Source organism: Pyrus communis, chromosome 8 (genome assembly GCF_041283825.1).
Source record: "Pyrus communis isolate YQ-2024b chromosome 8, ASM4128382v1, whole genome shotgun sequence".
In the NCBI taxonomy this organism is placed as follows: Eukaryota; Viridiplantae; Streptophyta; class Magnoliopsida; order Rosales; family Rosaceae; genus Pyrus; species Pyrus communis.
Genome location: NC_142572.1, coordinates 11273111 through 11289548, shown reverse-complemented (window position 1 = coordinate 11289548; position 16438 = coordinate 11273111). Strand labels below are relative to the sequence as shown.

Here is a 16438-nt window from a genome sequence, read left to right as displayed (position 1 = left end):
AGAAGGACCCTCTAGCTAGCTAATCACCCATCCATATTCCCCAAATTCGTTCAAAACTTTGTCTAGTTTGGTTTCTATTTTGTTTTAATTCAAATTCGTCAAAACCAAAACCCCCCTTTGTTTTAAGTGTCAATTAGGTTAGAATCTGAGCTATTGTGTGTTTTTAAGTGTTTTGAGTCAAAACTAATTCAATTTTCGTCCAAAGTAAGTCCTAGAGTCTAGTTTGAGTCTTTTTGATTGTTTTGTGTTGTTTTGAGTCTTTTGAGTTTATTTTGAGTCATATAGGTTTAGTTAAGAGTCTTTGAGTTTGTTTAAGTGTTTTTAAGCATATTTTTGTATCTTTGAGTCAGTTTTCATTAGATTAGCAATCCCTCCTAATCCCCGGCCTAGAACGATCCCTACTTATATCTATACTACAATTGTCAAAAAGAGGGTTTAATTTGAGTGCTATTATATATCACATCAAATTTTTGGCGCCGTTGCCGGGGATTAGCAACTTTGCTAATCCCCCGTTGTTTCCCTTTGTTTCTGTTTATGTATTTTAGTTTTAGTTTCTGATTTGTGTTTTGTTTTTGTTGATTTTAGGTACTAGAGAAGTAAGACATGGCACTTGCTAATATTCAAGTTCAAATAGCGAATCTTACTTCTCTTTTGTCACAAATGCAAAGAGCTGGTACATTTGATCATAATCAATCAAGGAACAACGTGTTGTCCAATACTTACAATGCAGATTGGAGTGATCATTCAAACTCTATATGGTGGGAATCTCAACAAGTTCAACAAGAAGGATATTGGCAGCCATATGAGGAGTTCTATTCAAGCCCTATGCAGCCATCAAAACCTGCCCAAACAAATTCAGGTTCGTCTTTGTATAATGATACGTTTATTAAGTTACTCACCAATTTGTCTCAGGGGCAAGAGAATCAAAAGAAAGCAATGCAAAATCGAGACAAAAGGTTGGACCACTTGGAAAAGCAAATTGGGCAGATCGCGGAGTTCGTAGGACAGTTTCGAGACCAAGGCAAATTCCCTAGTTCAACCATTGCAAATCCGAATGGAGGATTTGAAACTACCAATGCTATCACATTAAGAAGTGGCAAGGAGGTTGGAACGGACCCTCAACCATCAAAATCACATCACAAGGAAGTTGAAAGATTGCCATTTGAGGAAGAGGAATACACCCAACCCACGGCAAGGGTGGAAACACCTTTGCCGCAGGCACCTTTTGCTTAGAAATACATGTATGTTTTTGTTGATGCTTAAGTTTAACAGTAGCATTTTTATTTTTGTCTATTTTAGGGATGACGAACCAATCAACATCACATGGTTTTTGTTCTTCTGTTGCATCTGTTTCTTCATCATCGCCTTCGTCATTACCGGGTCCAACACCATCACCACCAACTGAAACCCAATCCCAACCACCAACTCAAGCACAATCACCAACTCAACTGAGTGGTATTCCTCCATTGCCTCCTCTTGGCTACAGTAGGCGTAGGTCAACAGTGTGGGAGCATTTTGTAGAATACGATGTCATAGAAAACATTGTGAAGCCGGATAGGACCAAAGAAACAATAATTAGAAGAAGAGCTAGGTGTAAGTATTGTTCTACTACCTTTGCAGCTAACCCTTTTGGAAATGGTACTTCAACCGTTAGAAAACATATTGAGGAAGGAAGATGTAAAAGTTACCCGGGAAAAAATCTAGATAAAAGGCAAAAGATTTTGTCTTTTGATGATGGTGTTGGTACTCTTATGGCTAGGGGGAATACGAAAGAGGATTGCATAAAGGCGTTGGTACAAATGGTTGTCTTAGATGAGTTGCCATTTACACATGTTGAAGGGAGAGGGTTTAGGTTTTTCTGTAGTGTTGTTTGCCCTCATTTTTATCCACCATCTCGTAGGACACTTGTGAGACACTTTGTCCTCATGTCTGATGAAATGAAAGCAAAATTGAAAACAGAGTGAGCCTTACATAGAGTTAGCCTCACAACCGACACCTGGACAAGTCTTCAAAAGGTAAATTACATAGTGATAACGGCACATTTCATAGATAGTAATTGGAAGTTGCACAAAAGAATACTAAACTTTTGTGTCATAGCTAATCACAAAGGGAACTCCATTGGAAAACTTCTTGAGGTTTGTTTGCTAGAATGGGGTTTGGAGAATGTTCTAACCATCACGGTCGATAACGCTTCTTCAAACAAGGTAGCAGTAGAGTATTTGAAGACAAAGATGTGTCATTGGCAAAATTCACGAATGATACTTTAGGGAAAGCACATGCATGTTAGGTGTTGTGCTCATATTGTTAACTTGATAGTTCAAGATGGTTTGAGGACGTTAGATAAATCCATGTTAGCTATTAGGAATGCGTTGGTGTATGTAACATCTTCTCTACAAAGGGTGGAAGCTTTTAGGAGTTATGTTAAGAAGGAAAAAATTGAATGCAAGGGTCTTGTTTTTTTAGATGTGCCAACTAGGTGGAATTCCACCTATTTGATGTTAACGAATGCTTTGAAATTTGAAAAATCTTTTGTGAGAATGGGAGATGATGAGATTGCATACTTGTCATGGTTTGGTGAAGATTTGCCGGAAGAAGAAGAACGGGTGGGTGAACCTTCCAATGGTAAAAAGAGGTATGGGCCACCAAATATGGAAGATTGGAGTAATGCTGCTATTTTTGTCAATTTTTTGAAAGTGTTCTATCAAATGACATTGAAGATGAGTGTTACTTTGCATCCGGCTTGTCATAGTACTTTTTCTGATTTGCTTGCAATTGATGAAGAGATAGTTGATTTGTTCGTCAAAGAAGATGTGTTATTGACTCAAACCTACACAAGCTTGATATTGCATGAAATGGCACGAAGCATGAAGGTAAAATTTGATAAGTATTAGGGTGATCTTGTTAAAGTGAATCCTTTTCTATTTGTCGGACTTGTGCTTGATCCAAGATATAAATTGGGTTATGTGCCACATATTTTGAAGCGTCGTGGGTGTAGTATTGATGAACTGGGTTATGTACTATTGATAGTTAGTGGAATTTATAATTTACTCTTTCAATCAGCGGCAGTCAAAATGCATACTTTAAACCTACATATGGCAGTCAAAATGCATAAGATTTTGTTTAAATTTGTGTGTGGTAGCAAGTTGAAATTTGTCAGCATATTCTGTTTAAATATGTGGCAGCAAGTTGAAATTTGGAGCATAATGGCAGTCAAAATGTGTTTAAATGCTTTAAAATTTGGGATTGAGTAAGTATAACATATGTGGGTATGACTAGAAAGGAACACTACAAATGCATAAGATGTGTAGGAAAGGTGGGTTATGACTCTAATTTTTGGATTTAGTTGGAGCTTGTAAGAATGTACACCTTTTATATTGAAGTTTCGGCAAGAATGAGATGAGCATGAGATGGTTTTTATTTTTCTTGATGCTTCTTCAAACTTGGGAAGCCCATGCTTCCTCTCTGAAATAAGTTGTTTGATTTTGCTTGCTTTTTGGAATAAGTTGTGTGATTAGATTATATGTTGTTTGATTAATTGATTGTGTACAAGAGCTGTTGATTGTGTACAGGAGCTGCTGCTTCCTGCTTGCTCTCTGAAGTTTCAAAACCTGCAATTTGCTTCATCATTTTTTTGTTTGTTGACTAATTGACCAATGCATATGTATTTTAGTTGTCTCTTTTTGTTGACTTGGTGCCACTACCAAAGACGTTTGCATTAAAAAAGATGTGTTGTATGCAACTTTATGTAATCAGTTTTAGAAGATGTATTTGAATGCATAATGATTTGGTGTTCAAATAATTTATTATTAGGAACCGTAAACCGGAACCGGTGTAGACCGAACCGTAATGTTCTAGTAATAAATTTAAGTGGAACCGCACCGAATCGAACCGTTAATATATTTCGGTTCCGGTTCCAGTTTAGGGGTGGAACCGGACTAAACCGCACCATGCCCACCCCTAGTTGCGCCGTCCATATTTGATATATATGCCTATAATATTCAGTTTTGGTTAGTTCGATTATAAGAATTTAATTTTGCATTAGCCAATTTTCAGTTTTTTTCTCTTTTGGTACACTGGTGGGCTTACAAGCACAAGGTCCAACCTAAAAAGGGACATTTCTAAGGCGTATAGACCTTTCATAAGGAAATTTTAAATTACACATTCACAACAATGCAATCCCAACTCAATACAATTACTCCAAAACAATATATGGTTTAGTTACTTACATTGGTGGACAGCCCGCCTTGCAACTCAACGAGCTGCCTCCAAAAATTAGTGTCTCCATCCGTCCTAATATCCAACAAGGCAACCAGACTAACAATGTAATAAAATCATAAAGGTTCATCATTGTATTCAATTACTCAAAAAATTTCATACATAAATAAAAAGTAAACTTTTAAGAGTAATTTACTCCTTTTCATTCTCCTTCACCATCTTGAAGTGATAGAAATGTTCCATAGCATCAAGCAAGCACTTTTTGTCTACAACTTTAAGTAAGGCAATTCTCTGCACAACATCCTCCAATGGCTCACTAGCATGGAGTTTGGCCACTTGGTCACGTTAAAGATCACCGCAGTATGATCTACCACTTTCCTATTCCTTTTATGCCCTTTCTTTGTTGTTGCCCTTGTGTACCTAACCTTATTTTGGTTCCCAAATGCTCGCCCTCAAGTGTGAATATAACCACCTCATCATCGGTATTGGAACCATTGACATCTTCTTTTGCGGTCCGGTACTGGTTCTCCAACCAAAACAAATAGATTGGCACATACACTTAAGGGATTGTCCCAATCAACAATCCCTCGAACCACCTTCAAAGCCTCTGCCCCCACAACTTTCATAATCTCTTCCCTTACAACCCCTTGGGTTCCTCCCTTTTCCTTCATTTCTTGATCCTCCTCATTCTCATCCTCACCCTCTGCTTGTTCCTCCCCTTCTTCCACATCACATTCTCTATCACCATCTTTTTCACCATCCTCTTCTACATCTTCATTCTCATGTACAACCTCTTCTTCTTCCTATACAGGTTTTGTCTTAAGTTCCATCCTTAAATACTCGACCAACTTGGTCAACTCTTCCAACTTCTTAAACGTTGTCATCTCAGAAATGTCATTCTCATGGGCCAATCACACCACAAACACCTTCAACTCCTCGATCTGCATTTTCAACTCATTAACATCATACATGTCAAAGTGAAGTTGTCTAGCAACAAAACATTGTCCTCATCGGTCTATGTCCAGTACGCTTGGTTCTTCTCCATTTTCGTGGGGACAACCTTTCAAATCCTAACAGTTTTCAAATTAACACCACTTATCAAAATTACATTTCTCACACATATTCATACTAAAAGATTCACAAATATTTATACATTTAAAAAATTCATAGACAGTGATACCTCTCAACTCTCAATCATGTACAACTTCAATTGCTTCCTTGTTATCTTCCACCAAACAAGCTGCGGGGTAGCTGCTAGATATTTATTTAACAGTAACATAATGATTTCTCTAGTTGGGGAATTTTTTTTGTACGCCCACACCTACACATATTGCTCGATTAGTACTCAATCACAGTAATAAAACCAATATTAGCAACAAAAGCAACACATATTTCATGAAAAGCATAGGTAAACCCTTTGCAGCCCCACCCAGATTGTTGCCCCATCTTGCTTCCCCTCACTTCATCTTTCTCCTCCTCATCTCCCTCACCCTCACCATCAACTCTCTCTACCTATCCTAGAAGTAGCGAAAAAGAGGTTGTCTTGAAGTTATTCAAAGAAAATGGCACTCATGCAAAATTGTTAAGCCTATCCATATCCTCCATGAGGTGGAGGTAGTCTAGATTCACAGCAAAATTACTCTTTGCCCCCAACACAGCCTCAACAAAGTATACCAAACCCAACTTCAACACATCATTCTCGTTCTTGCATTCTTTAAATGCACTTTCAATCTCCCCACAAGTCACATATATCTTTTACTAACTTTCTTAAGGGTGGTCTTGGTTTTACCCTCTGCCCTTCTCTCTTACCCTTGCTACTCTCTCTTACAAACCCAAATTTCTCAAGCAAATACCCCCTCACAAGCTAATGCCTTATGGCTTAACCTCTACATCATAGGGTTTGTCACATCGAAGCTCGGTAATAATGCAAAAGTCTTTTGTGAACCAGGTAAATTCGCACTCCATTAAATAGGTTAGTTCCTCTGGGTCGTTGACCTCTTCATTAACGACTCTTTGGAGCGACAACTTGTGCACCAATTGGCCACTAAAGGCCAATTCATCAACATGCTCTAAGTGGCAAAAGCAGGATGTTTGTGCCTCATTAAACTTCTCACTCGTTACTCCTAGCCAAGGTTCTAAAAGACGCTAAGCGCTAGTCGGGCCAGGCTGGGGTCTAGGCTGCTAGGCGGGACCTAAGTGGGCGCCTGGGCAGACTAGGTGGATTTAAGTAAATCTATTATATTTCGTGTAAATAAGTGTTTGTTTATACTTAAAATATATATAATTTCATCATAAACTACAAAATAGAATCACATATATATATATATATATATATATATTATGAAGTATTGGAACATAATGAAAACATGGGGAATAAACATATAATGTACGTTAATTTAAGTATTCAACAAGTCTCTTATAATTTATTGAAAAAAAAAATAAAATGCAAAATGAAAGTTATCTATTTTTTGTCTAAGTAAGTCGCAACCTAGGCAGGTTTGTGCGGGCTAGGATGGTGCCTAGACGGTCTAGGCAGACACCTCAGCAGGTCTAAGCACCCTTTCTTAACTTTCAAATGCCAAAACATTAATCGGGGCGATAGTTAGCCGCCTAGCGCTGTATTTTTAGAACAGTGCTCCTAGCACATGAGAGACTTGGGATAGGTTGTTAATACTTCCCCTATACAAATACTCTTCTTTTGTTGCTAATTGAACCCCATGAGTTGCCAACTTGTGTACATAGAACAATACAAGCATTCAACATAACTGAATTCAACAAAATTTACCCTTACACAACCAAAGTCAACAATGTATACACTTAAACAACATGTCAACAAGTTTTCATAACCATACGTCTACCGTGAACAAAGCATCATGACTTAAGTAATATCAAGTTAATTCATAAGATTAAAGAATATTTCATCAACAAAAATCAATCTCAACTCAATAGTATAACTTAAACAAAACAAAAGTGAACAACATAGCGCCTATACACATCCTGTTGAAAACACTTCATAAACCCACATCCACCCAAATTTCATAAAATTTTCACATATATCCACCAATTTTAAATAATTTCATCAACGAACATGCATTATTAACCTTAAACACTAAATTAATTAATCAAATTTAACGGAAATAGCATTTATTCTAGGTTTCAAATTTCCAAACTCACCAATTTCAAATTGACTTTGGGGAATGAAGATTTCATCAACACAAATCAATCTCAACTCAACAATATAACAACAAAACAAAACTGAACTACTTAACCCCTATACACAACCCGTCAACAACACTTCAAAACCCAACACCACACCCAAATTTCCCAAAAAATCCACATATGTCCACCAATTTAAACTAATTTCATCAATGAACATGCATAATTAACCTTAAACACTATTTCTATAGTTCCATTTTCCAAACTCACCAAATTTGAAAATGACTTTGGGGAATGAAGTATGAAGTCGAGTATTGTGCAAGGACTCTGAACACAACCCGAAGGAAGCAAGCACCACATCTTTTCTGTCATACTGACTGAAAAAATCTGAACCAACTTCGCCTGAGTTTTTTAACATGCTGTGGGGAGTCCAGTGAGTTTCAAATGTTGGGCGGTTGTTGGGGAGAAGGAGAGTTTAAGTTGAAAAGAATTAACTATTTTTGGGTCTTATTTTGGATTAAAGACGGGTTATTTATGACTCGGTTTCCCTCTAAACTTGTTATAATTGATTTGTCTTCGACCATTCAGATTGGGTCCAAAGGACCGTGTTAGGTGTGAACTTGGTCTTGGGCCCGAAATGCTAAGACTGTTGGAAACAAAATAAGGGAGTGCCATCCACACACCCCTTTTTTATTTCTCACAGACGCTTTATTAATTTCTGTCATTTGATCTTCTTTAATTTAATCGATCCAACAACTGCAAATTAAGAGGGTGTAAGAAATAAAATAGGATGTGGATAGCACATCCCTTTTAGTGAACGCGTGAAAAGTTGAGAATTAGAATCATTTTCATTTCCATCCAAGGTAGGCAAAGTAAATCCTACAAATGGTTAGCTAATTAAAAGGAAAATTACCGATTTGAATTTATATTTACCGAACGATGGGACCAAAAATTGGAAAAAGAAAGAACAGTAGAAAACTAGATTGCAAAATTAAAAGTAAAAACACAGCTTTTTGCACTCTATTTAAAGGGCAAATCTCAGATCCATCATATCATATCATAGGGCACCAACCATGCAGTAAATTTTCTAATTAGTCTGCTATATATTATGTCAGCTAGACTGCTCCACACTTGGAACAACTGTGGACTGGAGGTTCGATTTATGGGGCGGCCCGGCCGCCGGCTTTAAGGACTTGTGCCTTTCCTCCCCCGACTGAGAAGGTAATTTCTCCGGGCGGATACGACTTTCATCCAATTCTTGTTCTGGCTTCCTCTTCGTCTTCTTCTTCGTCAATGCACCGTCTCCAACCCGTGTGTCGTCTGCGGAACTGCTTGAACTTCCCTTGAGCTTCTCTTGTTTAAGTCTGTCAAAGCTAGGACCGTTTATTGGACCAGGTACCCCCAAGGCTGCTGTTGTACCAGATGTCGGCTTGTTTGTCGGGCTCTGACTGTTTTGTTCAGTTGCCATTCTTTCTTGCATTAATAGTTGCTGGGTAATTGACCTCTCAACTCGAATAGTCTCTTCTGTTCGTGGTGTCAACATCTTTTTCCTCCTAATTTTCTCCTGCTCCTGAAGAAAAAAATTTGGCAAACAAATGGCCGAGATAAATACCTACTTCCATGAAAGTTATATCAGATGATGCATGGAATTGAAACCCATATGCAAGATACATTACAATAAAGACTAAAACCCAGCAGACTGATGTTAATTCCAAAATTGGCTCATAAAAAATCCGGACCATAAGTTGAGAGAGTGTGCAACTTTACGCACTTTATTTCGGCTGTATCGCTCCCTCCGTCTCTCTTTTGACCTACAAATTGCGCGTTTGATCCCATGATTGTCCATGAAACCATTAGGCCACAATGCCGCTAGCTGAATCACATAAGACTAAATAAGTCAGGAAATATCCACAAAACAACTGAAGTCCAAGCAACAACAATAGAATACAATCAATAAAACTAAATGAATTTAAGTGAATACAAAATCTTCATAAAAGTAGATTTTGAGAAACATGCCATCACTGGTTAACGGTTCCTTTGAAGGACTCATACAAGGCATATACGATCTAAGTGGAAACGCCAAAATACACCATTAAGAAGCATCAAATCCTAGTCCTAGTATTTATTATCATGTCACATATCACAAAACAGGGGGATAAACCCCGAAAAGGTGAAGTACCTCGGCATACAGCTTTCTTATTTGCGGCCCTGCATCTTCATCCAGCCCCTAGAACCAAGAAATATATACCAAGGAATAAGACAACAAAAAATGAAGTTATCTGCAATATAAAGGAACAAAATGCCCAATACGAAATTGAAAGCTTGAGTTAGTACGTCAACATAAAGGTCATAGAGGTCACAAATCTTGTCCTCCAATGCAGCATCCATGCTAAATTTTCTTTTCGAAAGCTCTTTTGTTCCAGAAGCAGTTTCTTGAAAATCATCTGATGCTCCAGCTTGTTGTTCCAATGCCTGAGAAAAACACAGTTTGCATTTTGCATTAGAGCCATGCACAAAGGTTATTCTAATTACTTATTTGACATACAAAAAAGGTTATTCTTGTTACTGTGATGGAGAGGCGAATTAAAAACACTTTGTTCAGCATCTTCTCACAGCGAAACAAATATGAAATACCTTCCACATAAGGCAGTACTTAAAACACGAGTTACTGAAAATCCACTTTCATTTTTCACTAAGTTAAGTACCAATGAAGAAAGGATGAGAGCAAGTAATGTAGGATGACTTTGGTCAAAAGCAATAAGGACAAATTAGCAACGAGCCAATAAAAGTAAGCTGGGGAATCCAGGTAAACACAACGAATGTAGAGAAGAAAATTGAGCACCAAGACAGAATGTCATCTGAACTAGCACAACAAATGGCCCCCTGAACAAGGGGAACGCTAACTGAACCAATGTCCATAATGTTTTAAAAGGCGAAGGCTAAGCCAAGGCATTTCATGGATAGCCCCGCCTAGGCAACAGCCTTGAGGCATGAGGCAATAGCCTCATGGGACCTAAAATTGTTAATATATATTATACATATAAAATATAATCAACAACAGAGTCAAAATCAAACATTATAGAAGAATAATCAACAATCAAATAAAAAATTTCTTCACTGTAAGTGAGAAACCCTAACCTTAAAAAAAAATGCCTAAGCTGCACGCCTCAGGCATGCCTCGACCATGTCTAGGCAAGTTTAAGCCTACTGCCGCTGGGCAGAGGCGTTTTCATCACCGCCCCGCCTCCACAGCCGCCTAGGCGTGCCTCAAGGCTCGTTTTTTAAAACACTGAGTGAAAGACATGATGACCACTTTTAGCAAGAAAAAATTCCATACATGACTTCATACCATCCAGACACCAATATATCTTTTAACAATGATCATAGTCAATATGGTTATTCCAATACTTTTACCCAGGAAAAGAACACAGCGTATTAAACACCGTACCGCAGCAAGGACCTGCAACACATACCTTGGATTCCAAGGATGGGGCCTTTATCTTAATCATATCTATAACTTCCTTCTTTACATGTTGAAACCTCTCATCTTTCTCCTTTTTTGCTGAAATACCCATACTAATCATGACCTTTAAGTTTCTCTGCAGGAAAAACACATTGCACAAGCATAAATAGCAAATCAACTTTCTTCATAAACAAGAAGCCAAGATACTTAACAGCTAAAAGAAATAAAAACAACTGCACACTCATTATGAGCAGCATTACTGTGTATATGTTATATCGTGTTCAGATTAGTCATCCATAGCAAGCATAAGAACATCACTTATATAAAAAGAAACAATTACCCTTAAACAGTTACTAAAAAATTATCCATGCTATTATTTTATTTTATTTTTTTACCGTTATTGTCATTAGATTTCCTTTTGTAACAGAAACTAATTTATGGTGACCTTATAAATTATCCAAATCCTCAAATGATAAAAGAGCCAATGCTCAACCATAATGGAAACATAACCTAGAATTCATGATAGTGATGCTGGCTTCTGGAATCATCACTAAAGTAATAATTAAGTATGGATGGTTGATATGTTTATCAAACTACAGCGTTTTTCTCACTAAGTTCCAGAACAATAGGCAAACATAACTTTTGAGTTCAGGTCCTGCACGTGAAATGACCTATAGTTGACAATGGGAAAATTAACGAACAAGTATTGGAGAGCCAGTGTTTTCTTCAAAACAAACTGTAATACCTTTAATGTTCTGAGCTGTATTAAGTGACCAAGAATACTCATAAGCCGGTTAAGTAACTCTTTTGTTATTTTCCCATGGCTAGCCTGCTGCAACAAAAAGAGCATTTATAATTAAATTTATTACAGGTTTCAAGTTGAGATGCATGTATGTATTGAATATTATGAATACGACAATTCAAATAAAGCACAACACCACAGAGTTAAACAGTTACAGTCAAAATAGCTAGTTTGAATACCGCTAGTCTAGCAACTTTAGCAAGTTTCATCTTTAGTTCTCTAGGTAATCTCCTTTTAATTGCTTGGGATGAATTATCTCCCTCTTGATTATCCGCAGCAGGTGGCCTAGCTGCAAGCGCACACAGAATAAAAGATTACTGAAGCAGTTTCCTCAAATCATCATAAAAAAAAAGAATAGAGAGAGAACTGGAACAAACCCAATGTATCACTTAGAACAAATAATAAGACAAAAATGTCAGAGAAATAATAAAACTTACATTCAGCTACCATCTTCTCTAACTCCCTAATAGCCTTTTCAAGCATTGAACTTTTTGACTTTATACTAGAGCCATCCTTTTTGTGCACATGTGAAGATTTCTGCAGAATGTTAATGTTTGAAATCAAATCTACCATCATTGAGAACAAAAGTACAAATTAAGATATATGCACATGATGATCCATTAGGAACAAAGACGACCTTTAAGGATATTCTCAAATTTCTAATACCTTCAACAAACAAGACTATAATGTTCAGTGTTTGTATACATATGAGTACAAACAAGAACTGGACTGGGGGTACATGGAAGATGATGAAGCCTTGAGTACAAGCAGGCAAACATGAGGCTAGTACAAGCAATTTTTTACCTAACACATCTACACTGTCTAAAGAAACTAATAAACCAGAAAGTCCATGCCATGCCTGATTGGAAACAAACTCAAATCTTAAAGAATGATTGGAGTATAAAGCATAAAGATTCACAAGTCCACCTTTCTAAGACTTTTGCGATTTGCAAAAGACAATAACAGCAATTAACCTCATTGTTACTTGGTTTAATGAATATTCACTCCAAAGGAGGTTCCTAACATGTAATCAACAATAAAAGCACTAAACAAACACCCTTAACCTTCTTTGCACGGACACACTTATCCAAGTGCCTCGACTCCACTCCAGTTTCTTTTAGCCCCTCTTAGATTTTTGTCTTTCTCTACGTCTACTTGTGTACTCATATGACACCCCTCGACATCTTCTAGCACATTTTATGATGTATACCAAATTAACAATACAATAACAAGAAAAACATTAGTACACAATAATACTCACAGTTGTTGGAAGAGAGTACTTTCCATCTGAGAGATTAAGGTCCGGAATCTCACGAATCCCATTTTTATGTCTGGCCCGAACCGATGATTCCAACTCATCAACATTACTTGATGCTCTCCCAGATTGGTGTTTGGTTTGTGCATAAGCACTTTTGTCATGGTATCTCTGATATGAACCATCACATGATCCACCTGCATCTTTAAATTTGTTACTTGAGTCTTTGGACAAGAGGACTCCTGCCTTCTGCTTATCTATATCCTTCACATCCGCTTGCAGTACAAAAGCATCTCCGTCTGACACTTTCATAAAAGAAGGGTCCATTACTGTTTTGGATTCAGTAGACTTCCTTGTGGATGAAGGTCCAGAAACATTCAACTGATTCTGAAATTTCACATCTGCACGGTGTTCAGTGGTTCCAGTAATGGTTTGAGTAGAAGTAGATGAATTCTTCACAAGTGTTGGTGTAATCTTTGCTGCTGCTGTCTTACCAACTTTTGTGTGTTTATTTGGCACATGAATGTCATCATTTTCCCCAGGTCCTTTAGCCTCTTTTCTTCGCCTTTTTTTTGGTTGTTGGTTAGGTAATGCAGCAGGTACATTACTAATAAAAGGAAAAAAAATGTCAAAAATTATTTAATTAAAACACGACAATGTCAAAAACCTATGTATGAAACTCAAAATAATTTCATTCCTTAGGCAAACCCAATTCCTCTATTGATGTAAGTGAACCCAAAAAATATCTTCCCATGTCCACTTTATTTAAATAGGAACTGCTGATATCACTGTTCAGCCAGGGAACGGACAGAATAGTACCTATAGGATAACTATAGCCTGTAATTACAAGTAGATCAGTTCCCTCAAATAGCATCTATGTATCATTTTACCATCACGTTTATGAGCTACTAAACATAAGGCTTGTTGTATTCCAGACTTCAATAGGCCATAAACTATGCAACGAAATGGGTGAATAATATCTAAGGTCTTGTATGTATAGACCACGGAACTAAGATAAATAAAATTACATATATATCTAAGTCCACACAAACATAATCAGGTGAGGATAAAAGAAACTCACATGCGCTCCAGCGTTCCCCTGTTTACAAAGAATCCATCATGTTTTATGGCTGAATTATCAACTTCAAAATATTCATCCTGCACAACACATAATGAAGGAACATTATCAAAGCAATAAATATAAAAATAATGTTAGTTCAACAAGTAAAATGGCACCAATTAAATCCACACAATGGCCAACACATATTGAAAAGCAAAAAAAAAAAAAGATTAATTGGATAGAGATAACTACCAACTCAGCATCATCAATAAAAGAGTCTTCGGTATCATACTGATCGTCATCAGGAACATCATTTGGACCTTCATCATCACTACTATCTTTACCCTGAGATATATTTAAATGGAATTGTAACAACAAATTTTTATGTAACACAAGAAGAACTGTTTTATAGCAAGAACCAAAAAGTGACATTATTTATGAATAAACAAATAACAATACCATATATAGGCGTTCAATCTTCTCAATAACAGCGCTAAAACGATTTGGCGCAGCTTCATCTTTCCCTTCATCTTTTGCTTCATCTCCAGATGGTTGTTGGACCTGAAACAACTGTGAAGCACCTTTAAGAAAATGAAACCATCATACTATGTGGTCCAAAGCAACTCCTTGTCCAAGAAACAGCATGTTCAGGGGTACATATGCAGATTGTGCATATCTTTTATAAACCAAATCGCTATCAACACTCCACCGTCCCAATAAAATCTGATAGCCATTCATGATACGAACTTAAATCCATCCAAATAAGATGCAGTGAAAATAAACATCTTAGTTTCGTAAAAATGCATTCATGGAATGCAACAACGGAACCTACATTCCCAACCCATATTAGACTCGTCATAATCTCATAGACTTCGAAAACAAGCTACGAGTTTCTCAGTGACTAAAGCAGCAACTAAGCATCCACAAAACAACCGAACAGAAGTTACAACTCCTAAAAACAAAACTAGAACGAGTAAGTCGTTCATGCAATAATCCTCAAACAATTTTCACAATTGCCAAACGATCAGGTTACATAAACTGCATGTAACAAGCAAATCACAATTAACAAACAGAAAATTAACACAAAACCCAATCACCCAGCAAAGCAAACACAATGTGCAATTGACAAAAGTCACAGTCTTTTCAATTAGGGCGCCTCACCGGAGCTATCCGAGACTCGAGAGCAGGGTGAGCGTTGACAGGAGGAGGTTCCGGTGCCGAGGTCGAGGGCCCACCATTGACCTTGTTCGTGTCCTTCATGAGCTTCCTCCACGAGACTATGGTGGTCTCGCCGGGCCGGAGATCCACCGTGAACATTTGCCGGTCACCGGCTTTCACAAACTTGGACGAAGGCCTGGAGGATTCGCCGCCGCCGCCCTTCTCTTCCTCCATTGGGGTGGCGAAAGCCGGTCGAGAATTCTAGGGCAGAATTGGGATCGAGAATTTGGAGAAATTAAGATGGGAGAAACATTGGGGACTAGGTAAGCCCTAGAGAGAGAAAATTGACTCTAGAGAGAGAAAGAGACGGGAATTGGGCGGGATAGTGAGAGAGAGAGAGGAAATCTTTTTGGGGTCGGGATTTTAACTGAATTTTCTCGACTGGATCTTGGGAAATTTTTCTGGGTTAGCTTTTGTTTTTTGTTGCGAGAAAAGGAAAGAAAGAGGGAGGGAAGAGGATCCGACGGGTGTGATGGTGTAAACCGGATCCGAACCCGGCTCGGATATACTATGAACTCTGATTGCCAACGTTCGGTTATCCAAAGACAAATCGCATCCGTTAAATCCCAGATGTGTTGTAATGATCTATATGTGTGTTACTTATTTGGAATTTTGGAGTAGGAAAAGTAATAAATTGGAGGGGAGTTGTGAATCTACACACACACACATACATACTAGCATTTGCTTACACATTTTGTGTGTATGAACATATTTTTTTTTTAAGAAAATGAGAAGGAGAGAGGGAAAGGGTGGGGGGGGGGGGGGGGAGGTTTTTGTTTTTGGTTATTTTTTATTATTATTGGAGGTATTTTAACATCACTTGTAAGTGAGGCTTCAATAAAAAACAGTAAAATTTAAATCTGTGAAATTACATTATTGCCCATCATTTTTTTTTGTGTGATAGAAGACTAAGTAGTCTTCTCACACTTTTAGTTGACAAAGAGGGTTTCATGAATTAATGGAGATATATATATATATATATATATATATATATATTTATAAAGTGAGAAGGCAAAAAAGATGAAACATTCAAAATGGCAAGAAATGCTCCTCCCTAATTAAGAATTTCAAAACCAAACAATTTAATTAATAAGGGTAAAATGGTAAACTACATCCTTTTGAAGATTTCAAACAAAGCACCCACTGCGTGGGTAGTTACTTGATAGAATTAATACTAATACATAAACATAATGAATAAAAGGCCAATTAGCACATGCATAGGCGTGTGCTAAGGAGCTACTACGTGAGAGAGAGAGAGAGAGAGAGAGA

General features: G+C 37.4%; 1 protein-coding gene across 8 annotated transcripts; it reads right to left on the bottom strand.

Moving 5' to 3' along the window:
* Nucleotides 1-8362: 8362 nt before the first annotated feature.
* LOC137718359 (wound-responsive family protein) lies at nt 8363-15596 on the bottom strand. Of its 8 annotated transcripts, none has more exons than XM_068457895.2 (14): nt 15113-15583; nt 14411-14521; nt 14204-14296; nt 13973-14049; nt 13386-13498; nt 12898-13292; nt 12074-12173; nt 11816-11925; nt 11580-11666; nt 10845-10970; nt 9706-9843; nt 9551-9598; nt 9143-9244; nt 8363-8941 (listed from the first exon to the last, which is right to left on the bottom strand). In XM_068457895.2, the coding sequence occupies exons 1-14, from the start codon at nt 15341-15343 to the stop codon at nt 8483-8485; spliced, it is 2190 nt and encodes a 729-aa protein (XP_068313996.2). In that variant the 5' UTR covers nt 15344-15583; the 3' UTR covers nt 8363-8482. The 8 variants fall into 8 exon arrangements, with proteins under 8 accessions (XP_068313996.2, XP_088554738.1, XP_088554739.1 ...); XM_088698612.1 differs by having other exon boundaries at nt 11580-11663; XM_088698613.1 differs by having other exon boundaries at nt 14411-14512; nt 15113-15577.
* Between the last annotated feature and the right edge of the window lie 842 nt (nt 15597-16438).

Excerpts from the sequence above, each read along its gene's own strand:
- LOC137718359 (XM_068457892.2), bottom strand. The coding sequence starts at position 15,343 with ATGGAGGAAGAGAAGGGCGGCGGCGGCGAATCCTCCAGGCCTTCGTCC. Across the intron at positions 9,844-10,844 it reads CCCCATCCTTGGAATCCAAG|GCATTGGAACAACAAGCTGG; the intron begins GTATGTGTTGCA and ends TGTTTTTCTCAG. Across the intron at positions 9,245-9,550 it reads TAAGAAAGCTGTATGCCGAG|CTAGCGGCATTGTGGCCTAA; the intron begins GTACTTCACCTT and ends TATGTGATTCAG.